This window comes from Dendropsophus ebraccatus, unplaced genomic scaffold (genome assembly GCF_027789765.1).
Source record: "Dendropsophus ebraccatus isolate aDenEbr1 unplaced genomic scaffold, aDenEbr1.pat pat_scaffold_462_ctg1, whole genome shotgun sequence".
NCBI lineage: Eukaryota > Metazoa > Chordata > Amphibia > Anura > Hylidae > Dendropsophus > Dendropsophus ebraccatus.
This window is the reverse complement of record NW_027210068.1, coordinates 77,938-105,747: the sequence shown is the minus strand read 5'-3', so window position 1 is coordinate 105,747 and position 27,810 is coordinate 77,938. Positions and strand designations below refer to the sequence as shown.

The window sequence follows — 27,810 nt, the reverse complement described above, 5'->3', positions numbered from 1 at the left end:
TTGGAGCCCCCCATCTCACCCGATCAGGCAAAGTCATATCTAACGTTATATCCAATTACTCTAATGTGCCACCATGTTCTAATGCACTGTCACTGCCTCCACCTCATGTACTGCACTACTTCCCCCTATAATTAAGGGACTGTACTGTTTCATTGTCTAATCATTGTATTCCAATCTTTGACTCTCCAGCTGAAAAACTACAACTCTCATCATAAACTGCCAGTTGGAAACAATGGGGGTTTTAGTGCTGCAACCTGAAGAGCCACATGCTGCAAAACTACAACTCCCATAATAAACTGTCAGCAGGGCACGATGAAGTTTGAACTTCTGCAACCTGGAGAAGTCACCTGATATCACCTGCAGTCCTATGTAACACCACAGATAACAGTGATATCTCTGAGTACAGATAATGTAGTAGCTGTCACCTCGGGGCACCCGTACTGAATGATGTTCTACAAAATAAGAAAAGTGTCATACAGGGATTCACAGGTGACGTCTTCTTTGATCTGAGGCGTCACTTTCCCTTTTCCTCTCCATCCGGCCCAGACCTCCCTGATGATTCCTTCCAGATACGTTTCATCTTTTCAGAACCTGCGAGACAAGCAATTTAGGCTCCGCACATTTATAGCAACTTCCTTCCCTTTCTCCCTCCTGTAGGCTCCCAAAGTAACTGCGCTGTTTGGGATGCCCCCTGTATGTAGGATCCCCTGCTGTGCCCCCTGTAAGTAGGATTCCCTGCTGTGCCCCCATGAGCTAATAATGCCCCCAGAGGTGCCCCCATGAGCTAATAATACCCCCAGAGATGCCCCCATGAGCTAATAATGCCCCCAGAGGTGCCCCCCATGAACTAATAATGCCCCCAGAGGTTCCCCTATATACTAATAATGCCCCCAGAGGTGTCCCTATATACTAATAATGCCCCCAGAGGTGCCCCTATATACTAATAATGCCCCCAGAGGTGCCCCCATGAGCTATTTATACCCCCATAGGTGCCCCGATATACTAATAATGCCCCCAGAGGTGCCCCGATGAACTAATAATGCCCCCAGAGGTGCCCTTATGAGCTAATAACGCCCCCAGAGGTCCCTTCATATACTAACATTGCCCCCAGAGGTGCCCCCATATACTAATAATGCCCCCAGAGGTGCCCAAATATACTAATAATGCCCCCAGAGGTGCCCCCATATACTAATAATGCACCCAGAGGTGCCCCCATATACTAAAAATGCCCCCAGAGGTGCCCCCATGAACTAATAATTCCCCCAGAGGTGCCCCCTATGAACTAATAATGCCCCCAGAGGTGCCCCTATGAACTAATAATGCCCCCAGAGGTGCCCCCAAATACTAATAATGCCCCCAGAGGTGCCCCCATGAACTAAAAATGCCCCAGAGGTGCCCCCATGAACTAATAATGCCCCCAGAGGTGCCCCCTATGAACTAATAATGCCCCCAGAGGTGCCCCCATATACTAATAATGCCCCCAGAGGTGCCCCCATATACTAATAATGCCCCCAGAGGTGCCCCCATATACTAATAATGCCCCCAGAGGTGCCCCCATGAACTCATGCCCCCAGAGATGCCCCATATACTAATAATGCCCCCAGAGGTGCCCTCATGAACTAATAATGCCCCCAGAGGTGCCCCCATATACTAATAATGCCCCCAGAGGTGCCCCCATATACTGATAATGCCCCCAGAGGTGCCCCCTATGAACTAATAATGCCCCAAGAGGTGCCCCCATATACTAATAATGCCCCTAGAGGTGCCCCCTATGAACTAATAATGCCCCAAGAGGTGCCCCCATATACTAATAATGCCCCCAGAGAGGCCCCCATGAACTAATAATGCCCCCAGAGGTGCCCCCATATACTAATAATGCCCCCAGAGGTGCCCCCATATACTGATAATGCCCCCAGAGGTGCCCCCTATGAACTAATAATGCCCCAAGAGGTGCCCCCATATACTAATAATGCCCCTAGAGGTGCCCCCTATGAACTAATAATGCCCCAAGAGGTGCCCCCATATACTAATAATGCCCCCAGAGAGGCCCCCATGAACTAATAATGCCCCCAGAGGTGCCCCCATATACTAATAATGCCCCCAGAGGTGCCCCCATGAGTTAATATTGCCCCCAGAGGTGCCCCCATGAGCTAATAATGCCCCCAGAGGTGCCCCCATGAGCTAATAATACCCCCAGAGATGCCCCCACGAGCTAATAATGCCCCCAGAGGTGCCCCCCATGAACTAATAATGCCCCCAGAGGTGCCCTTATAAGCTAATAACGCCCCCAGAGGTCCCTTCATATACTAACATTGCCCCCAGAGGTGCCCCCATATACTAATAATGCCCCCAGAGGTGCCCCCATATACTAATAATGCCCCCAGAGATGCCTCCATGAACTAATAATGCCCCCAGAGGTGTCCCCATGAACTAATGCCCCCAGAGGTGCCCCCATATACTAATAATGCCCCCAGAGGTGCCCAAATATACTAATAATGCCCCCAGAGGTGCCCCCATATACTAATAATGCCCCCAGAGGTGCCCCCATGAACTAATAATTCCCCCAGAGGTGCCCCCTATGAACTAATAATGCCCCCAGAGGTGCCCCCTATGAACTAATAATGCCCCCAGAGGTGCCCCCAAATAATAATAATGCCCCCAGAGGTGCCCCCATGAACTAATAATGCCCCAGAGGTGCCCCCATGAACTAATAATGCCCCCAGAGGTGCCCCCTATGAACTAATAATGCCCCCAGAGGTGCCCCCATATACTAATAATGCCCCCAGAGGTGCCCCCATATACTAATAATGCCCCCAGAGGTGCCCCTATATACTAATAATGCCCCCAAAGGTGCCCCCATGAGCTATTTATCCCCCCATAGGTGCCCCGATATACTAATAATGCCCCCAGAGGTGCCCCCATGAACTAATAATGCCCACAGAGGTGCCCTTATGAGCTAATAACGCCCCCAGAGGTCCCTTCATATACTAACATTGCCCCCAGAGGTGCCCCCATATACTAATAATGCCCCCAGAGGTGCCCCCATATACTAATAATGCCCCCAGAGATGCCTCCATGAACTAATAATGCCCCCAGAGGTGTCCCCATGAACTAATGCCCCCAGAGGTGCCCCCATATACTAATAATGCCCCCAGAGGTGCCCAAATATACTAATAATGCCCCCAGAGATGCCTCCATGAACTAATAATGCCCCCAGAGGTGTCCCCATGAACTAATGCCCCCAGAGGTGCCCCCATATACTAATAATGCCCCCAGAGGTGCCCAAATATACTAATAATGCCCCCAGAGGTGCCCCCATATACTAATAATGCCCCCAGAGGTGCCCTCATGAACTAATAATGCCCCCAGAGGTGCCCCCATATACTAATAATGCCCCCAGAGGTGCCCCCTATGAACTAATAATGCCCCCAGAGGTGCCCCCATATACTGATAATGCCCCCAGAGGTGCCCCCATGAACTAATAATGCCCCTAGAGGTGCCCCCTATGAACTAATAATGCCCCAAGAGGTGCCCCCATATACTAATAATGCCCCCAGAGAAGCCCCCATGAACTAATAATGCCCCCAGAGGTGCCCCCATATACTAATAATGCTCCCAGAGGTGCCCCCATGAGTTAATATTGCCCCCAGAGGTGCCCCCTATGAACTAATAATGCCCCCAGAGGTGCCCCCCATGAACTAATAATGCCCACAGAGGTGCCCCCATGAACTAATAATGCCCCCAGAGGTGCCCCCTATAAACTAATAATGCCCCCAGAGGTGCCCCCATATACTAATAATGCCCCCAGAGGTGCCCCCATGAGTTAATAATGCCCCCAGAGGTACCCCCATATACTAATAATGCCCCCAGAGGTGCCCCCGTATACTAATAATGCCCCCAGAGGTGCCCCCATGAACTAATAATGCCCCCAGAGGTGCCCCCTATGAACTAATAATGCCCCCAGAGATGCCCCCATATACTAATAATGCCCCCAGAGGTGCCCCCATATACTAATAATGCCCCCAGAGAAGCCCCCATGAACTAATAATGCCCCCAGAGGTGCCCCCTATGAACTAATAATGCCCCCAGAGGTGCCCCCATATACTAATAATGCACCCAGAGAAGCCCCCATGAACTAATAATGCCCCCAGAGGTGCCCCATATACTAATAATGCCCCCAGAGGTGCCCAAATATTCTAATAATGCCCCCAGAGGTGCCCCCATATACTAATAATGCCCCCAGAGGTGCCCCCATATAGTAATAATGCCCCCAGAGGTGCCCCCATAAACTAATAATTCCCCCAGAGGTGCCCCCTATGAACTAATAATGCCCCCAGAGGTGCCCCCTATGAACTAATAATGCCCCCAGAGGTGCCCCCAAATACTAATAATGCCCCCAGAGGTGCCCCCATGAACTAATAATGCCCCAGAGGTGCCCCAATGAACTAATAATTCCCCCAGAGGTGCCCCCTATGAACTAATAATGCCCCCAGAGGTGCCCCCATATACTAATAATGCCCCCAGAGGTGCCCCCATATACTAATAATGCCCCCAGAGGTGCCCCCATATACTAATAATGCCTCCAGAGGTGCCTCCATGAACTAATAATGCCCCCAGAGGTGCCCCCATGAACTTATGTCCCCAGAGATGCCCCATATACTAATAATGCCCCCAGAGGTGCCCTCATGAACTAATAATGCCCCCAGAGGTGCCCCCATATACTAATAATGCCCCCAGAGGTGCCCCCTATGAACTAATAATGCCCCCAGAGGTGCCCCCATATACTGATAATGCCCCCAGAGGTGCCCCCATGAACTAATAATGCCCCTAGAGGTGCCCCCTATGAACTAATAATGCCCCAAGAGGTGCCCCCATATACTAATAATGCCCCCAGAGAAGCCCCCATGAACTAATAATGCCCCCAGAGGTGCCCCCATATACTAATAATGCCCCCAGAGGTGCCCCCATGAGTTAATATTGCCCCCAGAGGTGCCCCCCATGAACTAATAATGCCCCCAGAGGTGCCCCCATGAACTAATAATGCCCCCAGAGGTGCCCCCATGAACTAATAATGCCCCCAGAGGTGCCCCTAAAAAAACAAACATCATACTCACCTGTGTGGCTGCAGGCAGCAGCTCTTCCTCCTCTTCTGGCTCCATCTTGCGAGCCACAGGGACGGGACTTCCGGCAGGCGTGATGACGTCACATCATCACGCCTGCCGGAGAGGTCATGTCCCGGCATCCCATAGGCTGCTGGTATGAAGTGCCGGCAGCCTATGGGAGGGAATACAGGAGTAGGACGCTGACAGGTCCTGCTTATGTATTCTGATCGCTTTAATGTTCCGCCCGCTCACTGTGCGGGCGGAACATCAAAGCGATCTGTGCATCCCGAGAAGCTGCGCGGCCGCAGCTTCTCGGAATGCTCAGAGACAAGTGGCAAGGGGGGCCACGCGGGCCCCCCCTAGCGTAGGGGCCCTGTCGCCATGGTGACCGCTGAGACCCCCTATAGCTACGCCACTGTCTCTCACACAGGGCGCTGAGGATGAAGTTACGTTTCTTCCATTCATCCTCAGCAAAATTTCTTTGATATTAGGAGTTAAATCCCTATGTTATAAGTTGTTTTGGTGCACTGGGGGTAGGGCTCCAACATGTACTGATCTGCCCCCTGGCCGCTCCCCCCCCCCCTAATGAATATCAGCAGAGCGGGCTGGACAGTGCACCAAAACAACTTATTAGCATACGGATTAATCTCCTCATATCCCGGAAACGGTGCTGAGGATGAAAACAAGAATCCTTCTCATCCTCAGCGCTCCGTGCACTATAGGAACATATAGTTCCTCATAAGGTTTAATAAATCTCCCCCAATATCTTTATTTACCATCTTCGTATCGTTTTTTTTTTTCAAAAAAATTTTTGCAGCACTACAGTCAAGGAGGGATTAAGTGCAGCAGAAATCTTGTGGGATTATTTGTCAAAGGGAAAATCTGTGCCATTTCCACACCAATAACCACAGTGGAAATCTAATGTGGGTCTATGTATGAGGTGATACCTGCGGCTCAGCCATCTCTGTCCCCACCTGATCCTCAGGGGCGTCACGCCCGCTCCTCATCTGCCTGACGTTCTCCAGTTGTTGAGCTTTTTGTCAGTCCCCTCTATCGCTTCATATTCTACCTGTATCCTTCTCCTGCTGCTCCAGGGGATGAGGCCTTCACAGCCTGGCCTGACAACCAGTCAACAAAGAGGGGAATTTAGCAGAAGAATGACCAAGAAGTTCCCCTATTTAGTGTCACGTGTGCATCCAGCTACCCTCTTCTCAGCACGATCTATCATCCATTTTTATAGCCACGTTCGGACAATCCGTCCAACACTTGGCGTTTTTCTTGTAGCCACATCCCCTCACCAGAGCAATTACGTTTTGCTCTTGTGATTTCCCCTAGTGGTTCAGCTTTAATTGTGTGCGGTGGATGGCATGATTGGGCGAACAATAGTATTGCCAGCTATGGGCTTGTGATACGTGTTGGTACTCACTGTCTGTTCGTGTATATTGCCAACTAAAGTTAAGTCTATAAAGGAAATGCTTTAGGTATTCCACTCCAATGTGAACCTCAAGTGTAAGGGGTTGGCATTAAGAGAATTACCAAAGGCAGGTATGGCGATGTAGGGGCCAGTTTTTCTTGTATAGGCAATGAACATGAACACTGGCTTTTCTCCTAGAAGAAGAAAAAACTAACTTAGAGGTAGCTAGTAAAAAATGTGCGGAACAAAAGGAGATTGTGCTAAAATTTAGTAGTGACCCGGAATTTGCTAACAAGGAGGACCAACTGAAATCATCAGTTGAACACTACCAATACCATCTGAAGGAAAGGAAGCACGCTCAATTCTCCAGGGATCTCCAGGATTTCAGAGAGAACAGAGCCTATACAGTTTTGGAAAAACAAAAGAAGAGTAGGGAGCAGGAAACGGACCTGTCATCATCAGATACAGAGGCCTCTGACACTGACACCCAACCAAGGGAGGGAAACAGGAGAACAGGGAGGACTAGAGACGACCCTAATAGGTCACGTAGTAGACCGCCCGCATCTGGACAATATAACAACAACACATGTGGCGACAGCTCTTCTACATCGTATGCACCTTCCTCAGCCCAACCTTTTTTAGGGAAGAAACGGGGGAGGGGAAAGTATAGACCTCCATCCCGTCAACAACCACCACGAGGCACAAAACACATGGGACGGTAGAACAGACCCAGGTCTTAAACTTGTCCACCGTCCCCGTAACCGATGAACACATAAAAGTACTCTCATATGGCCTTTCTTTTGTACCCACCACTGACTATGACCCATTCATCTGGACGAAGGACATCAATCTGTTTACAAGAAAACTGAAATGGCACAAAACATACAGACAGAAGGACAGAAGGGACTGCCAGGAGCTTGGCATCTGTATAGAAGACCTACCTGCAGTTAGGGAGCTTACGGGACTACTTGAGACTAACACGAGATCTAGGGGAAGCGGCCCCTTCACAGACTGTAAGCCTAAAAGCACCAAGTTCCCACCGGTGGGAGGCATCTCTTGTATTGAGGTATTCCAGGACTTGGTAACTAGGGACCTTCAACAGCTGACACCAACACAGCACTTCCACAACCTCAGCTACAGCCAACGTTCGGCACTTAGAGACCTGCAAAAGAATCCCCAACTTGTAATCAAGTCTGCGGATAAAGGGGGTAATATCGTGTTGCTGAACAGGAAGGACTATGTAGATATGTGTCTCAGACTTTTGAAGGACCAGAACACCTATGAAATCTTGACTGCTAACCCCACAAAAACCTATACTGATGAGTTAAAAGGGATCCTACGACAAGCCAGAGAGCTAGATCTAATTGATGAGAATGAATTTCTCTTTCTCCTCCCCAGGGCACCCATTACTCCTACATTTTACGCACTGCCAAAGATCCATAAGGGGACAACACCACTAAAGGGTAGACCAATAGTCTCCAGTATTGGGAGTATCACGCATAATCTAGGAATATATGTGGATAAAGTCCTTAGAGAATTTGTTGTAGCCCTCCCATCATACACAAGGGACACAATGGATTTACTAAAAAATATTGAACACCTCATAGTTGAACCGAACACTTTACTTGGTAGCATTGATGTGGAGGCCCTTTACTCTTCTATTCCACATGATTGGACACTGAAAGCGGTGGGTCACTTCCTTTCTACAAGGGGCACACATATGCAACGGCATAATGAGTTTGTTCTTTGTCTAGTTAAATTCATCTTAACTAGAAACTTCTTTTTATTTGATGGCTGCTATTACCACCAACTCAGGGGCACCGCGATGGGGAGCCCTTGTGCCCCCACATACGCAAATTTGCTCCTGGGTTGGTGGGAGGCCAACGTTGTTTTTAGCGACGAGAGAGAGACGTTTGGAGGCATGCCAACCTATTGGTCACGTTTCATTGATGATATTTTCATCCTGTGGGAAGGGACCAGAGCAGAGTTCTCCCGTTTTATTGATCTACTGAATAATAAGAAGATAGGATTGAGATTCACTTATGAAATCGATGAGCTCTCCCTGACGTTCCTGGACGTTAAGATCACGAAAACCACACAGGGGTATCTTGAGACGACCATCTTTAGGAAAAAGACGGCTACGAATAGCCTTCTAGAGTGGGAAAGTTGTCACCCAGCACCCCTCAAGAGGGGAATCCCAGGGGACAATACCTCCGTAATAGAAGAAATTGTTCGGCCGAGGATGATTTCCTTAAGCAAGCTAAAGACCTTAGGGACAGATTCAGGGAAAGGGGATACCCGGACTATACATTAAGGGATGCCTTCCATCTAGCCCAAAATAAACAGAGGGAGGAGCTACTGAACCCCAGGAAGAGAGAAGAATCCAAGGGGCTTATGCGTATTATAGAAACTTATGATAGTGAATCTGGACCAATCAGGGAAATCTTTAGAAAACATTGGAACATCCTTAAAATGGATCCGGATTTGAGCGAAGTCATAGGAGATTATCCTTTAATCACCTACCGGAAGGGAGTTTAGGTGATAAGGTGACACAAAGCCATCTATCACCTGTTGAAAAACCCAAAACATGGTTATATACACAAAAGGGTGCAGGTACATACAGCTGTGGACACTGCAGGGCCTGTCCTACTGTGCTCAAAACTAAGACATTCAGAAGTAGCCAAACATCCAAGACCTACAAAATTAGGTCCTTTATTAACTGCAGCTCCAAAGCTGTGATCTATTTGGCTACTTGTTAGTGTGGGAAACAGTATGTGGGCAAAACTATAAGGGAGTGGAGAAAACGTATCTTAGAACATCTAGGGGATATAAGGAACAAACGGGATACTCCTCTAGCTATACACGCCAGCGAACACCATGGAGGTAACAATGATACGTTCAAATTCATAGCCATAGAAAGCCTCAATCCATCCCCTCGAGGGGGAGACATGGATAAAACATTACTCCAGAAGAAACAAGATGGATTTATACCCTGCAGACCATCACACCTCACGGTCTTAATGAGGCCCTTAACTTTGCCTGCTACATCTAGAATTGGCGCTCCCACGAGCACCATGTCATCTCTCGGGCGTGCAGGGGGAGGGACGAGTCTCCAGCGCGCGACTTTGGTACGTGTGACGTCAGACGCGCCGGGCCGTGCAGCAGCTACAAGAGTTGGCGGCTGGCGGCACTCCCGGCACTCTGCCAAAGCAGATGTCAGGAGCACACCTCCAAGCTGCACGCATACTGTAAGTAACAGGTTACGGCCTTCCATTTTGTTTCTTGCAAACTTTTAGCTCTGTTCTAGATTTTGGCTCTAGTCTAATGATTTGCTCATAGGTTAAACGGTTACACATACCAACCTGTGTCTCGATAGACCCTAATAGGGGATTTAGTATGACAGTACACATATATTGAGTAACTTGAGGTTACATGACTGCATGCATTGATACTATCCCTCTATATCACACAGTGTCCACATGTGTAGAATTATCACGTGAGACATCATCCCGAGGGTCGCTTATATGGGGGCACAGTGAGTACAGTAGGCGGCAACATTAACAATTAATTGCTGTCACATTACCTATTGGCGTATTAAACATGCCTATGAATATTGTTTTTGTTATGTGACATGATCTATGTACCCTTACTTATACTGACCCTTTACCCTACGGCCCCTGATGACGTAACGTATGGTGGTACTGAAACGCGTTGGGAGAGATGGTTTAATGGGAAATATGGTCTAACAGTCTCCTGGCTCCAACTGGACATTATGGTTTTGGACCACTAAGAGCACGATACATATTGTTGTTCATTGGCATTTATGAATTGGTCGAGAGCTGTCAGAAATTTCTGTGAGTGTTTGAACTTTGGAATTGATATCTGTGGACATTGGACAGATGGTTCCTAGACACGACGAGACAGACTGACTTTTAGCTCTCTGATATGGCCTTATGTTGTTTGGAGAATCTTTCATTGTAAATATTGGTACTAGATGCACTTTTAATGCATACCTAATAAACTTGTAGCCATAGCACACACACATAATCTGCTGCAGTCATAGCGCACAAACACACAGTCTACACTACTTATGGCTTATGGCTTCTCCTCCTCCTTTTCATTACACTGCTGCTCATATACAATCATCCAACATCCAGAAAGAGAACAGCACAGATCTCCCCCCAAACAATGGACTCTTTAAGCTCAGAAACAAACTGCCAAATAGTGACCGACAACTTTTTCACCCTTATCTAATAGGGGCAGTGTCCTATTAGAATGTTGCTCATAAAATATATTGATGAGCAAAACTTATAAAGATTTTTTAAAAGCTGGAGTCGGAGTGGGTAAATTTTTCATGACTCCAACTCCACCCAAAACTAGCTCCGAGTTTACAGCCCTGGTATAAAGTAGGTCAGACAAACAGTGCAGACAAGGTGCCTGTAACTGCACACTCACCTTAGTTGGTTGTGCACTAAGCACAGCTCTATGCAGAGCTATTATATCCAGGGGAATCAGTACAGCTGGCCGGGATGCACTCTAGTCAGCGACTAGGTGTAACAAGGATGAATAGACCCTGGCTTGGATTACGCCAGATAGCACAATACTTCCTTCGAAATGGCCCTGCAGACAGGGCTGTGGAGTCGGTTAGCCGCAGCTCCGACTCCAACTCCGACTCCTGAATCTTATCAGGACCGACTCCAACTCCGACTCCTGAATTTTATCAGGACCGACTCCGACTCCCGACTCCAACTCCTGCTCCTTCATAAATGGCCGGTCAGATACCAGGGGAGTTATTATCACACTGGCTCAGCAACTTCTCCCTAATGTCCTACATGATCATGGTGCAACTTCTGAGTGAATAAGGGAATACTGGGTATAAAGCAGCTTCTCCTGTGTGTGCAGTGGATGCAGCCAGTCTCCAGCCTCCATGTCCTGAACTACTCACAACTAGACTAGATGGAGCAAGTGGTCTTTTCCTGCTGACAGTCTTCTATGTTTCTAACTAAATATTCACCATACACAAAGAAACACTGCTAACAATGCCAGATACCTGTGATACAGAGGGGTCAGCCATAGTGATATAGAGGGGTCACACATAGCGATGTTGAGGGGCACTGTGGGGGCACGCATGAGCACACACACACAGCCTGCTACAGCCATAGCATACACACATAGCTTTCTGCAGCCATAGCACACACACACTCATACACACAGCCTGCTGCAGCCATAGCGCACACACACACACACACACAGACACACACATACACACACACACACACACACAGCTGCAGCCATGGAACACTGAAGAAAAACACAAAATCTTCTCCAATAGAGAAAACACCACAGGACAGATGTTACTGCTACACTACTTATGTCTCCTCCTCCTCTATATTACACAGGATATCTCCATATTACACGGCTGCTCATATACAGTCATCAAGCATCCAGGAAGAGAACAGCACAGATCTCCCCCCACACAATGGCCTCTTCCAGCTCAGAAGCAATAGCTCAGTGACCTATTAGAATGTTGCTCATAATATATATTGATGAGCAAAACTTATAAAATTTATATCAAAACTCAATTCTAAATTTTTGAAAGATTTTTTTAAAGCTGGAGTCGGAGTCGGTACATTTTTTTCCAACTCCAAGTCCGACTCCGACTTCAGCTAAAACTAGCTCCGACTCTGACTCCACAACTCCGACTACACAGCCCTGGTAAAAAGTCTGTGTCTCACTGTATTGTCCAGGCTGCTCTACACCGGCTACTCACAGGTGCAGTCCCACTACTGATCAGCTTGGGGAATGAGACCTGAGCTGTTACCGACCTGGGCTGGTTCATCCCTCCTTAGACAACCTGGCAGCTCTGAGCTTTCCCAGAGTCACCATATTGACACTGATCTTAGTGCGGACACCCGATCAGCATAGCACAGGGAAGAGCAGAACTCCTGGAAACAAGTGATCCGACAGCCTGAGCCTCCCAGGTTAGACAACTTACTCTGCACCAATGCCTGCTGCTCGCTCTCTTAATTCAACTCACTACTCCTTCTATCCTCTGTACACACTGCGCATCGCTTTACACAATCTTCCTGAATACAAAAGTAAAAAGATGGGAAGTACAGTGGTACCTTCATTTAAGAGTAACTTGCATTGAGAGCATTTTGCAAGAAGAGCTCACAGTTTTTCAAAATTGTGACTTGGTTAAGAGCGACTCTGTACCCACAATCTGCCCCCCCCCCCAAATCATGTGTACCTTCAGATAGCTGCTTTTAATCCAAGATCTGTCCCACGATCCGTTTGGCAGGTGATGCACTTATTGTGCTAAAAAACAAACTGGCAGCCCCGGGCCCTACGGGAGTATCTGTGCCCTAACTTTGCACCACCCCTCCGTCCCTGCTCCCCACCCTCTTCATCATTAGGAATGCCCGAGAACATTTTCTCCATGCTGAACATTTGCACAGGTGTCTTAATGATCCAGCCCATGTGCTGCCCTCTCACAGCTGATGAATAGGAGGCAATCTGCCTGGAGCATTCCTAATGATGAGGAGGGCGGGGAGGAGGGACAGATAGGGTGTGCCAGCCTAATGCATACACAATCTAGGCCACTCCTGTAGGGCACGGGGCTGCCAGTTTAAAAGTAGTTTTTTAGCACAATAATTGCATCACCTGCCAAACAGACCGCAGGACAGATCTTTGACCTTTGACCTTCAGCTATTTGAAGGTACAAGCGGTTTGGGGGAACACAGAAAACATGTTTTACCATAGGGCAAATGGTGTAATCACAAAACCCCTCAAAATAAAAATAATTGCAAGTTTTTTTCCATTTCACTGCACAGATAATTTTTTTTTTTGTTTCGCAGCATATTTTATGGAAAACTAAGTCTGTCATTGCAAAGTACAATTAGTGTCACAAAAAAATAAGGGCTTATGTGGGTCTGTAGGTAACAAAATGCAAGCGCTAGGAGGACACAAAGAGGACAAAATGATAGCGCAAAAAAGAAAATTGCCTCAGTCCTTAAAGGAGAATTCCGGGTAAAATCAATTTTAACCCCTTAACAACGCATGGCGGGTATACCCGTCATGTGGCCATTAAGGGGAAAGCAGAGAGCCCTACGTGAGACCTCTCTGCAGCCTGCGGTCCCCAGTTGCTATGTGCAACTGGGGGCCGTGGGTATTAGCCGGTGCGGCCGATCACCACTGCTGGCTAATTAACTATTCAAATGCAGCTGTCAAAGCTAACAGCTGCATTTGAATAGTGCTTGGCCCCTATCCCTGGTGTCTAGTGGCGGGATCTCCCCCCCCTGTGATGTGATTGCAGAGGGGAGATCTCTCATACTGAGCCGGCCGGGACTCAGCGTCAGAATGACGCCGATCCTGTCTGGGCAATCTATGTATGTGGTCTGCAGCATGCCAGTATAATAGAACACTGATCTGATGGATCTATTATATACACAGCATTGATCTCAATGGGAGATCAGTGCTGTGTATATAGAAGTCCCCCAGGGGGTTTCTGATAAATGTATGTGAAAAAAAAACAAACCTTTTTTATTAACCCTCAGAGGACAAGGCCAATTTAAATTTTTGCGTTTTCGTTTTTCCCTCTTTGTGCTTAAAAGGCCATAGCACTTGCATTTTTTCACCTAGAAACCCACATGAGCCCTTATTTTTTGCGCCACTAATTGTACTTTGCAAAGACATGCTGAATTTTTTCATAAAGTACACTGCGAAACCAGAAATAAATTCAATGTGTGGTGAAATTGAGAAAAAAAAACGCATTTCTTTTATTTGGGGGATTTTCGTTTTTACACCGTTCATCCTGGGGTAAAACTGACTTGTTATATATGTTCCTCAAGTTGTTACGATTACAACAATAGGCAACATGTATAACTTTTATTGTATCTGATGTATCGTTTTTTACGCCGGACTTATAAATGTCCCCGCATCTCCGGCGCTACGGAGATTTATGTAGAGGTGGACCGCCTCTACATAAATCCCGTGCGCGTTGGTGCACACAGCCGAAAACTTACGCCACCTGAAAGGTGAAGTAGGTTTTCGGCGTATCTTTTAGTGTTAAAAATGATAAACCGCGCCCCCAGTTCTGCCCCCTCCACACCCCCCACCCCCCCCCCTCCGGCGTACCCAGTGGAAAGGGGCGATTTGCAAATATTTTATTCGCAAGTGGCCGTTTTGCAAATAAAATATTCGCAAATCGCCCATTTCCGCCGAAAAATACGCATTTATGTAATGATACATGTCGCCCAATGTCTCCTTTAACCATATACATTATGGCCCCTATACCCAGATACAGTGGCCCCTGAAGCCAGAAACAATGCCCTATGTAGCTAGAGAGGCTCTCTGTCGCCATATACAATAACAATAGTAGTTAGCTATGCGCCCTGTAACCAGATGCAATGCCCCATATTGTCACAGGCTGAAGTGTATTGAGTGTAGGAGACTGGACTTCTCCATACACATATTTCTTATAATGGCCGCCTATGGCAAACTGTGCACAATAGTCAAGATGAACCTGAACACTAAACCCCAAAAGAGACCTGAACCCTACACAGGCAGTGCAGGCGGGAAAGAAGCGGCAGATATGTAATAATAATCACTTATTACCCTTATATAAAACTATGAATAAAATAGTAATTATATGGGAAAAACTATTCTTATAGAAAGGGACTGGAACCTTTTATCAAATGTATTTTTTTTTATTTATTGAGCAACATTATCAAATATCAGTATAAATCATAAGAAAATACTACAGCCGAGCGCATAGACCAAGATTTTATTCACCCTAATTCCTGCCAATGGCCGACTGTTCATTGTATGGTTAGTACAAGTGTTTGTATTAAGATGTTTAAATAAAGATTATTGAAAATCATGATGTCATTTGTTTACAAACTGGACCCTTCAGAGCTTTATTAGTAGTTGGACTGTAAGTATGCATATCCATTGGCTCCTGGTATTTTTTGTTATTTTCTATTTTTAATCAGTTTTCTCCATGTAATCTTTTATTTTCTCACACACATAGGCGATTTGTGAGAGATTGACGACAGGAGAAGACTTATAGTCATGGAGGAAGAGCTGAACATCATCTACAGCGAGGAGGACCAGTTCGTGGAGGATACAGACTTTCCCGTTGTCTACGAGGAACATGTGAGTGAGAATTCCCCATCCAGTATAGCAGGGTATAGCAGATAGGATACACTGTGGGATGTTTGTATAGAGATGGGGTTGTGTACATAGTGGGGTGTCCTGTCCAGGAGTATCTGTACCTGTAGATACTCCTCCCTGGTCACATGATCACATAGGTGCCCCCCCCCCATAGGAGACAGTGGTGATGGGAGGAGATGTGTAGAATGGGGAGCTATAAATACCTTACACCCTGTTACTTATTCCCCATGTTCAGCCATTTCCAACTGCCATTTTGCCATGTTCCATGCAGGGGGCGGGGCTTAGTTGGGCCATGATAACTGCTGGGTGGTGGCTGTGGTCTATGGCCGGGCTCATGCACTGTGTGTGTTATGTGATCTCCAGCACCTCTGCGGACATAGGAAGGAATATACTCCTATAAGGTAGAGAGGGAAATCACATAGCACACATACATGGGCCTGGCCTAAGACTTTATCCAGATGTGCAGTAATATGTGACAATGCTATCACTGGATCAGGATCTACTGTGTGATCTCTAAGGTCAAATAATAAAAAATAATTATAATATATATGGTACAGTATGGGATTTGTAGTTCTGCAACCTGAAGCTCTCCTGGTTGCATAACTACAAGCCCCATCCTCATGTTGTGGTGATGGTACAAGATGGGAGTTGTAATTATGCAACCAGGAATGCTCTAGGTTGTAGAACTACAACTCCCATGATCATGGTGTGGGGACAACACTTTATGGGAGTTGTAGTTTTCCAACTTGGAGTTCTCCTGGTTGCATAACTACAAGCCCCATCCTCATTGTGGTGACAGTACAAGATGAGAGTTGTAGTTCTGCAATCTGGAGCTCTCCAAGTTGCATCACTACAACTCCCATCATGTAATGTCACCAAGGCATAATGGGAGTTGTACACAGCTGCTCCTGTGTTATTTTGGTGCACAACTTGCTATGTGTACTGGCGCACTGGAGTGTTGTTGTGTTTCCCTGCTGTTTCTCTAAATAAAGAATTTAACAGCTGTAGAGTCACAGAGGGGGTGGCGGGGAAGCCTGCAGTGATATCCCCCCCCCCCATTACACAGCCACTGAGATGCTGACATACAAGAGGGGTGCCGCTGGACATTGTCCCTCTACGGGCTCTACAGGCAGACAGGGAAGCCTGGAGTGTAATCCCCCATCATACAGCACCGCTGACATGTCGCTCGGGTTTGTCAAGGGGGAGGTGCCCTATGGATGAACGGGGCCACCGCTGCTCTTGCACAATGTTCTGAGGATGGCCTATGGAAGGGAAGGCACAACGACTGCTGTACATTGTCCCGGCTATACGGGCAGATGGGGAAGCCTGTAGTGGAATCCTCCCCCCACCACTCGCACGGCAGCATCTCCTCCGCATTGTAATGGGGGGGGGGGGGAGGATTCCATGACAGGCTTCCCCATCTGCTTGTAGAGCCGGGACGTTGTCAAGCAGCACAGCTATGGACCCCCGCAGTGCACAGCAGCCCGGCCATCCTCCATAGCGGCCGAGCTGTGAGCGGTGAGGAACTGTGCCGGTCACTCTCCGTGTGTGAGACAGCATGGAGCTCCGGATTTGGCGCAAATGGAGGAAAGCACTGGAGGAGAGCGCGCTGTAACAAACCCGGCATGGTACAACTATTTATTGATATGTAATTACAAAAATGACCATGTCAGCAGGGTTCTGTGTATTGTCTGCTAGATACGTTCTAAGAATAAATTTTATTTTTGCATGATGACTGGAGTACTCCTTTAAATAAAAATAAATAAACATATATATATATATATATATATATATATATATATATATATATATATATATATATATACAGTGTCGGACTGGGGTACCTGGGGCCCACCAGAGGAAATGATCCTTGGGGCCCACCAATAAAAATCCAGTGAGACAGGACATGCTGACCCGACCCTTTCCTTGATTCATCAGTATCTGTGACAACTTCCTAATGAATAACATGTTTTCAGTCGAACTAGAACTCTCAGAATACCCTACACTAAATCTCTCAGGGTATAATGAGAGTTGTAGTTTCTGAGAGGATGACCCTTTAAAAATAATTGCTATGTAGAGGATCCTGAAGGTCCAGCGATAAATCTCTACAGCGCCAGTTGTTATCATAGGATTGTCTATTCACTGTACTACAAATCCCAACATATTCTAAGAGCTGTAGACTGTCAGTAAATGTTGGGAGTTGTAGTGTCTCCAGCTGTTATAGTTGGAGGATCTTAGGTGTATTGTACACTGGATGCTGTATGGGAGATCAGAATGCATAGCCCCCTCTGTGCAGCATCCCCCCAATACATTACCCCCTCTGTGCAGCATCCCCCAAAATATAGCCCCTCTGTGCAGCATCCCCCAATATATAACCCCTCTGCGCAGCATCCCCCAATACATAGCCCCCTCTGTGCAGCATCCCCCCAATACATAGCCCCTCTGCGCAGCATCCCCCAATACATAGCCCCTCTGTGCAGCATCCCCCAATACATAACCCCTCTGTGCAGCGTCCCCCAATACATAGCCCCCCTCTGTGCAGCATCCTCCAATACATAGCCCCTCTGTGCAGCATCCCCCAATACATAGCCCCCTCTGTGCAGCATCCCCCAAAATATAGCCACACTGTGCAGCATCCCCCCAATACATAGCCCCTCTGTGCAGCATCCTCCAATACATAGCCCCCTCTGTGCAGCATCCCCCAATACATAGCCCCCTCTGTGCAGAATCCTCCAATACATAGCCCCTCTGTGCAGCATCCCCCAATACATAGCCCCTCTGTGCAGCATCCCCCACAATACATAGCCCCTCTGTGCAGCATCCCCCAATACATAGCCCCTCTCTGTGCAGCACCCCCCCCCCCACAATACATAGCCCCCTCTGTGCAGCATCCCACAATACATAGCCCCTCTGTGCAGCATCCCCCAATACATAGCCCCTCTGTGCAGCATCCCCCACAATACATAGCCCCTCTGTGCAGCATCACCCAATACATAGCCCCTCTCTGTGCAGCATCCCCCAATACATAGCCCCCTCTGTGCAGCATCCCCCAATACATAGCCCCCTCTGTGCAGCATCCCCCAAAATATAGCCCCTCTGTGCAGCATCCCCCAATACATAGCCCCTCTGTGCAGCATCCCCCCCAATACATAGCCCCTCTGTGAAGCATCCCCCAATACATAGCCCCTCTGTGCAGCATCCCCCAATACATAGCCCCTCTGTGCAGCATCCCCAAAATATAGCCCCTCTGTGCAGCATCCCCCAATACATAGCCCCTCTGTGCAGCATCCCCCCAAAAATAGCCCCTCTGTGCAGCATCACCCAATACATAGCCCCTCTGTGCAGCATCCCCGCAATACATAGCCCCTTCTGTGCAGCATCCCCCAATACATAGCCCCATCTGTGCAGCATTCCCCAATACATAGCCCCTCTGTGCAGCATCCCCCAATGCATAGCCCCTCTGTGCAGCATCCCCCCAATACATAGCCCCTCTGTGCAGCATCCCCCCATTACATAGCCCCTCTGTGCAGCATCCCCCCACAATACATAGCCCCTCTGTGCAGCATCCCCCAATACATAGCCCCTCTGTGCAGCATGCCCCCACAAGACATAGCCCCCTCTGTGCAGCATCCCCCCCAATACATAGTCCCTCTGTGCAGCATCCCCCAATACATAACCCCTCTGTGCAGCATCCCCAATGCATAGCCCCCCTCTGTGCAGCCCCCCTTTGTGCAGCATCCCCCACAATACATAGCCCCTCTGTGCAGCATCCCCCAATGCATAGCCCCCTCTGTGCAGCATCCCCCAATGCATAGCCCCCTCTGTGCAGCATCCCCCAATACATAGCCCCTCTGTGCAGCATCCCCCAATACATAGCCCCTCTGTGCAGCATCCCCCAATACATAGCCCCTCTGTGAAGCATCCCCCAATACATAGCCCCTCTGTGCAGCATCCCTCCAATACATAGCCCCTCTGTGCAGCATCCCCCAATACATAGCCCCCCTCTGTGCAGCATCCCCCAATACATAGCCCCTCTGTGCAGCATCCCCCAATACATAGCCCCCCTCTGTGCAGCATCCCCCAATACATAGCCCCTCTGTGCAGCATCCCCCAATACATAGCCCCCTCTGTGCAGCATTCCCCAATACATAGCCCCCCTCTGTGCAGCATCCCCCAATACATAACCCCTCTGTGCAGTATCCCCAATGCATAGCCCCCCTCTGTGCAGCCCCCCTTTGTGCAGCATCCCCCACAATACATAGCCCCTCTGTGCAGCATCCCCCAATGCATAGCCCCCCTCTGTGCAGCATCCCCCAATACATAGCCCCTCTGTGCAGCATCCCCCAATACATAGCCCCCCTCTGTGCAGCATCCCCCAATACATAGCCCCTCTGTGCAGCATCCCCCAATACATAGCCCCCCTCTGTGCAGCATCCCCCAATACATAGCCCCTCTGTGCAGCATTCCCCAATACATAGCCCCTCTGTGCAGCATCCTCCAATACATAGCCCCTCTGTGCAGCATTCCCCAATACATAGCCCCCTCTGTGCAGCATCCCCCAATACATAGCCCCTCTGTGCAGCATCCCCCAATACATAGCCCCTCTGTGCAGCATCCCCCAATACATAGCCCCTCTGTGCAGCATCCCCCAATACATAGCCCCTCTGTGCAGCATCCCCCCAATACATAGCCCCTCTGTGAAGCATCCCCCAATACATAGCCCCTCTGTGAAGCATCCCCCAATACATAGCCCCTCTGTGCAGCATCCCCCAATACATAGCCCCTCTGTGCAGCATCCCCCAAAATATAGCCCCTCTGTGCAGCATCCCCCAATACATAGCCCCTCTGTGCAGCATCCCCCAAAATATAGCCCCTCTGTGCAGCATCACCCAATACATAGCCCCTCTGTGCAGCATCCCCCAATACATAGCCCCATCTGTGCAGCATTCCCCAATACATAGCCCCTCTGTGCAGCATCCCCCAATGCATAGCCCCTCTGTGCAGCATCCCCCCAATACATAGCCCCTCTGTGCAGCATCCCCACATTACATAGCCCCTCTGTGCAGCATCCCCCCACAATACATAGCCCCTCTGTGCGGCATCCCCCCAATACATAGCCCCTCTGTGCAGCATGCCCCCACAAGACATAGCCCCCTCTGTGCAGCATCCCCCCCAATACATAGTCCCTCTGTGCAGCATCCCCCAATACATAACCCCTCTGTGCAGCATCCCCAATGCATAGCCCCCCTCTGTGCAGCCCCCCTTTGTGCAGCATCCCCCACAATACATAGCCCCTCTGTGCAGCATCCCCCAATGCATAGCCCCCCTCTGTGCAGCATCCCCCAATACATAGCCCCTCTGTGCAGCATCCCCCAATACATAGCCCCTCTGTGAAGCATCCCCCAATACATAGCCCCTCTGTGCAGCATCCCTCCAATACATAGCCCCTCTGTGCAGCATCCCCCAATACATAGCCCCCCTCTGTGCAGCATCCCCCAATACATAGCCCCTCTGTGCAGCATCTCCCAATACATAGCCCCCCTCTGTGCAGCATCCCCCAATACATAGCCCCTCTGTGCAGCATTCCCCAATACATAGCCCCTCTGTGCAGCATCCCCCAATACATAGCCCCCTCTGTGCAGCATTCCCCAATACATAGCCCCCCTCTGTGCAGCATCCCCCAATACATAACCCCTCTGTGCAGCATCCCCAATGCATAGCCCCCCTCTGTGCAGCCCCCCTTTGTGCAGCATCCCCCACAATACATAGCCCCTCTGTGCAGCATCCCCCAATGCATAGCCCCCCTCTGTGCAGCATCCCACAATACATAGCCCCTCTGTGCAGCATCCTCCAATACATAGCCCCTCTGTGCAGCATTCCCCAATACATAGCCCCCCTCTGTGCAGCATCCCCCAATACATAGCCCCTCTGTGCAGCATCCCCCAATACATAGCCCCTCTGTGCAGCATCCCCCAATACATAGCCCCTCTGTGCAGCATTCCCGATGTAGAATTAAAAACAAAATAATAAAAACCTACTCACCTCTCACAGCGATCCCCAGCAGTCTCTCTCCCTCCTGGAGCTCCGGTCCCATGCAGCGTCCTGGGCTTCTTCCCTCTTCAGGCCTCCTGGCCTCCGCTCCTTGTTCCTCCGCGCCGGTGTGCGTCCAGGAAGTGATGTCACTGGGAGGAGGACGCTCTAGCAGACGTGCCTGCGCGCGGCACGTCTGCTCCTATTGGAGGGTAATTTAAAGGGGCAGAGCGGCCTCAAGTGGATCCGGCGGCCGCGGTCCCCCACAAACAGAATGTTGGGCAGGGCCCCCAGAGAGTAATACAGTGCTGCTGCGTCTGAGGCTGGGGCCGAGGCTGGGGCCTAGTCAGGTGATGACAGCAGCACTGTATTACTGTCTGGGGCCCAGCTGTCAGACAGCCAGTGTGCAGGCGGAGGGACCCAGTCCGGCACTGTATATATACATATATATATATATATATATATATATATATATATATATATATATATTAGAATGCACTCTGATTTATTATTAGGTGTAACATACAATTACTGGCAAAAAGCTGCTATACTGTAGACCCCAAACTGTAAGGGTGCCGCCTGCCTCAATGTCAAGCGGCGTTGACATGTCAATTCTTGGAGCGGAGAGTGGAGGAGAGAGGAAGCGTGTGAGCCCTCTCATAGAGTCTCTGTTTAACACTGAGGCTTCTGCCACGGATCTTTGCTGCCCCGGTCTTGCAGGCCAGATGTGGCTCTTTTGATGGTCGCGACTGCCCCTCCGCCTCACCTACTGCCTGCCCGGACGTGCTCCTCCAATCCAATCAGCACAGAGCGGGAGCGTGGGGCCGGTGCGACAGGCCGTGGCGCATGTGTTGATTGGATGCGTGCACCACGGCCCACCGCAGCGGCCCCAAGCTCCCGCTCTGAGCTGATTGGATTGGAGGAGCACGTCCGGGCACGTTGTCATAAGGAGGCCGCCCGCTGCTAGATACTTTTGGAACGGGCAGTGCTGCAGCTCCTCTCCCAGCGGCCCGCGGTCTCCTGTGATCTTCCAGTGCCGGCAGCATGGTAAAGAGACACTACCGGATGTGTCAGGCAGCCTCTATCATGAATTATAGAGGCTGCAGGGGCAAGCGACCCAAGCAGCGTCTCTGAACTATGCTGCCTGCACGGGAAGATCACAGAAGACCGCGCACTGCCGGGAGAGGAGCTGCTGGGAACGGGTGACAGGTGAGGTTTTGTTTTTGTTTTTTTTTCTGGTGGGGAAGTGCGCTGGCCGGGCTGGTGTCAATAGTAGGGCACTGCACAGAGGGGAGGGTCTGGATTGGGTGACTATATGAGGCACTATTGGGGCGTATTGGCTACTATATGGGGGGTATTAGATACTATATGGGGCACCATTGGGGGGTATTGGCTACTAAATGGGGCACTATTGGTGGGTACTGGATACTATATGGGCATTATGGGGGTATTGGCTACTATATGGGGGTATTGGCTACTATATGGGGCACTATTGGGGAGATTGGATACTATATGGGGAACTATGGGGGTATTGGCTACTATATGGGGCACTATTGGGGGGTATTGGATACTATATGGGGAACTATTCGGGGTAGTGGATACTATATGGGGCACTAGATACTATACCGGGCGCTATGGGTGGATTAGATACTATACCAGGCACTATGGGGTATTGGCTACTATATGGGGCACTGTGGGGGATTGGCTACTATATGAGGCACTGTGGGGGGATTGGCTACTATATGGGGCACTAATGGGGGTATTGGATACTATATAGGCACTAAGGGGGTATTGGATACTATATGGGCCACTATTGGGGGGATTAGATACTATACCAGGCACTATGGGGGGATTGGCTACTATATGGGGCACTGTGGGGGGATTGGCTACTATATGGGGCACTGTGGGGGGATTGGCTACTATATGGGGCACTGTGGGGGGATTGGCTACTATATGAGGTACTGTGGGGGCATTAGCTATCATAAGGGGCACTATGTGTGTGTGTGGGGGGGTCAAATGGCATAGTGTGTATGTGAGGGGTAGTGTGTGGAGGAGGTCAGGTGGGGTAGTGTGTTAGTGAAGGGGGTCAGGTGGGGTAGTGTGCGTGGGGATGGTGATCGGGTTAATTGTGGGTTAACAGCAGAGGGGGCATTATTACTATATGGAGGGTACAGCAGAAGGCCTTATTACTATATGGGGACACAGCAGGGGGCATTATTACTATATGGAGGGTACAGCAGGAGGCCTTATTACTATATGGGGACTCAGCAGGGGGCATTATTACTATCCGCTTATGACGGCACTCAGAGGGCCCATGCCCCGGATGTTTTAGGACCCTAGCAACGCCCCTGTACTAAAGTATATGACGATCTCACCATATGTATACTGCTTGTAGATCAATGGTAGTCTGCTCATCCCGAATGTGCAGGGTAGGAGGATAGAGATAGTAGGGAGCACCCATGTCCCTAATAGGCCCTATGTCAGGTGCACCAAACTACCCCTGCTTGCTAAGGGACCTGTCGGGGTGTAAGCACCCTAATAAAAGCGACCACTGCCCGGTCCAATTCCTCTCCAATGCCCTATGGTCACCCTATCATTTACTGTACTCCAAACTGGTTCCATCCAAAAGGAATAGTCGGGGAGATTGTTACGGCAGCTTGTAGCCGGGGCCAAGTTGTAAAAAAAATACACATAAAAAATGGCCCAAAAAGAACATCACATGTTGGCACAGTCACATGCCCTGGGTGTAGCATATGGCTCCACCCACATTAGGGCATTTTTGCCCTGACAGGTCTCTGAGCGAGCAGGGGTAGTTTGGTGCACCTGACATGGGGCCCATTAGGTACAAAGCTGCTCCCTACTATCTCCATCCTCCTACCCTGCACATTCAGGATGAGCAGACCACCATTCATCTACTAGCAGTATACATATGGGGACTGGTCTATACCATGCAGCAATACTGGAGTTTTTGTTTTTTGGATACTTTGGGGACATCCAGCCTAAATGTAGCACATGCTGCTTTGTCTTTAAGGGAACATTCACATGTACTGTGTTTGCTAGCAGATTTTATACTGTGAATTTTATGTTGCAGATTTCTGCTTTGTAGATTAGGGAATAATTTATAATAATAATAATTTTTATCTATATAGCGCCAACAGATTCCGCAGCACTTAACAATTCTGGGGGTACATACATAGACAGAAATCAGACATTACAGAGATATACATATAGTTATCCATACAAGAGGAGTGAGGTCCCTGCTCGCATGCATGAGCTTACACACTATCAGGAGGGGGTGCGAGACATAATGGCAAAGTGCATCATTGTTCTTGTGGTCCTGCCATCTTTATAAATAAGGCAGTGCAAGTAAGGGTGGGTGAACCTGTCACCAGCCAATGCCTGCATGCACAGGTCTAAGTGCTTAAATTCTTGGTGTGTGTGTGTGTGTAGGGGGGGGGGGGGGGGTGTTGGGTTTTAGGGTAGCAGTCAAAATTAGGGAACCTGGTAAGCCTGCTTGAACAGATGAGTTTTGAGGGCACGTTTGAAGCTTTGTGTATTGGAGGTGAGTCTGACAGTCTTGGGTAATGCATTCCATAGAACTGGTGCAGCTCGGATGAAGTCCTGGAGACGGGAGTGAGAGGTGCGGATTAAGCTGGACGTTAATCGTAAGTCGTTAGAGGAAGGCACGGGTAGGGCAGTAGACAGAGATGAGGGAGGAGATATAGGGAGGTGCAGTACTGTGGAGGGCTTTATGGGTGAGCAGGAGGAGTTTGTATTGAATCCTGTGTTTAATAGGGAGCCAATGTAGTAACTGGCACAGGGGGGAGGCATCTGTATAGCGGCTGAACATGGAGATGAGCCTGGCCGCTGTATTGAGAATGGACTGGAGAGAGGAGAGTTTAGAGGATGGAAGGCCGATTAGTAAGGAATTGCAGTAGTCTAGACGGGAATGAATAAGAGCGACAATGAGAGTTTTAGCAGATTCGACAGGAAGGAAGGGACGGATTTTAGAAATGTTTTTTAGATGCAGATTACAGGAACGTGAAAGAGATTTAATATGAGGAGTGAAGGACAGATCCGAGTCAAATATAACCCCAAGGCAGCGGGCTTGTTGTGTAGGGGTTATGGTTGCACCACAGACAGAGATGTCAGGTGGGGGGCGGTTAGCAGAGGGAGGGAAGACAAGCAGCTCAGTCTTAGCAAGGTTGAGTTTTAGGAATAGGGAGGACATAGCATTAGAGACGGCAGACAGACAGTTACTGGTGTTCTGTAGAAGAGCGGGGGTGATATCACGGGAGGAGGTATGTAGCTGGGTATCATCAGCATAGAGATGGTACTGAAAACCAAACTTGCTGATGATTTGTCCGATGGGTAAAGTGTAAAGTAAGAAAAGGTGAGGACCCAGGACTGATCCCTGAGGAACCCCGACTGTAAGGGGGAGAGAAGATGAGGTGGAGCCAGAAAGTGATACACTAAAGGAGCGGTCGGAGAGATAGGAGGAGAACCAGGAAAGAGCAGAGTCCTTGAGGCCGATAGAGCGGAGCGTGGAGAGGAGGAGCTGGTGGTCTACAGTGTCACATACAGATAGAGCAGAGCATGGAGAGGAGGATCTGGTGGTCTACAGTGTCACATACAGATAGAGCAGAGCATGGAGAGGAGGAGCTGGTGGTCTACAGTGTCACATACAGATAGAGCAGAGCATGGAGAGGAGGAGCTGGTGGTCTACAGTGTCACATACAGATAGAGCAGAGCATGGAGAGGAGGAGCTGGTGGTCTACAGTGTCACATACAGATAGAGCAGAGCATGGAGAGGAGGAGCTGGTGGGCTACAGTGTCACATACAGATAGAGCAGAGCATGGAGAGGAGGAGCTGGTGGGCTACAGTGTCACATACAGATAGAGCAGAGCATGGAGAGGAGGAGCTGGTGGGCTACAGTGTCACATACAGATAGAGCAGAGCATGGAGAGGAGGAGCTGGTGGTCTACAGTGTCACATACAGATAGAGCAGAGCATGGAGAGGAGGAGCTGGTGGGCTACAGTGTCACATACAGATAGAGCAGAGCATGGAGAGGAGGAGCTGGTGGGCTACAGTGTCACATACAGATAGAGCAGAGCATGGAGAGGAGGAGCTGGTGGGCTACAGTGTCACATACAGATAGAGCAGGAGCATGGAGAGGAGGAGCTGGTGGGCTACAGTGTCACATACAGATAGAGCATGGAGAGGAGGAGCTGGTGGTCTACAGTGTCACATACAGATAGAGCAGAGCATGGAGAGGAGGAGCTGGTGGGCTACAGTGTCACATACAGATAGAGCAGAGCATGGAGAGGAGGAGCTGGTGGGCTACAGTGTCACATACAGATAGAGCAGAGCATGGAGAGGAGGAGCTGGTGGTCTACAGTGTCACATACAGATAGAGCAGAGCATGGAGAGGAGGAGCTGGTGGTCTACAGTGTCACATACAGATAGAGCAGAGCATGGAGAGGAGGAGCTGGTGGTCTACAGTGTCACATACAGATAGAGCAGAGCATGGAGAGGAGGAGCTGGTGGTCTACAGTGTCACATACAGATAGAGCAGAGCATGGAGAGGAGGAGCTGGTGGTCTACAGTGTCACATACAGATAGAGCAGAGCATGGAGAGGAGGAGCTGGTGGGCTACAGTGTCACATACAGATAGAGGAGAGCATGGAGAGGAGGAGCTGGTGGGCTACAGTGTCACATACAGATAGAGCAGAGCATGGAGAGGAGGAGCTGGTGGTCTACAGTGTCACATACAGATAGAGCAGAGCATGGAGAGGAGGAGCTGGTGGGCTACAGTGTCACATACAGATAGAGCAGAGCATGGAGAGGAGGAGCTGGTGGTCTACAGTGTCACATACAGATAGAGCAGAGCATGGAGAGGAGGAGCTGGTGGGCTACAGTGTCACATACAGATAGAGCAGAGCATGGAGATGAGGAGCTGGTGGGCTACAGTGTCACATACAGATAGAGCAGAGCATGGAGAGGAGGAGCTGGTGGGCTACAGTGTCACATACAGATAGAGCAGAGCATGGAGAGGAGGAGCTGGTGGGCTACAGTGTCACATACAGAT

The 27,810-nt window shown here is 49.3% G+C and overlaps 1 protein-coding gene across 6 annotated transcripts in view; it reads left to right on the top strand.

The window, feature by feature from the left end:
- Nucleotides 1–27,810, top strand: part of LOC138776683 (probable DNA-directed RNA polymerase subunit delta) — a 51,155-nt gene that overhangs the window by 6,306 nt on the left and 17,039 nt on the right. For 5 of the 6 annotated variants that reach the window (XM_069956173.1, XM_069956169.1, XM_069956172.1 and 2 more), the window contains exon 9: nt 15,548–15,672. In XM_069956173.1, coding sequence (XP_069812274.1) covers nt 15,589–15,672 — 84 coding nt within the window. In that variant the 5' untranslated portion in view covers nt 15,548–15,588. Of the gene's footprint in view, nt 1–15,441; nt 15,452–15,547; nt 15,673–27,810 lie in introns of those variants that run through there. The other variant, XM_069956168.1, reaches the window with a different exon arrangement.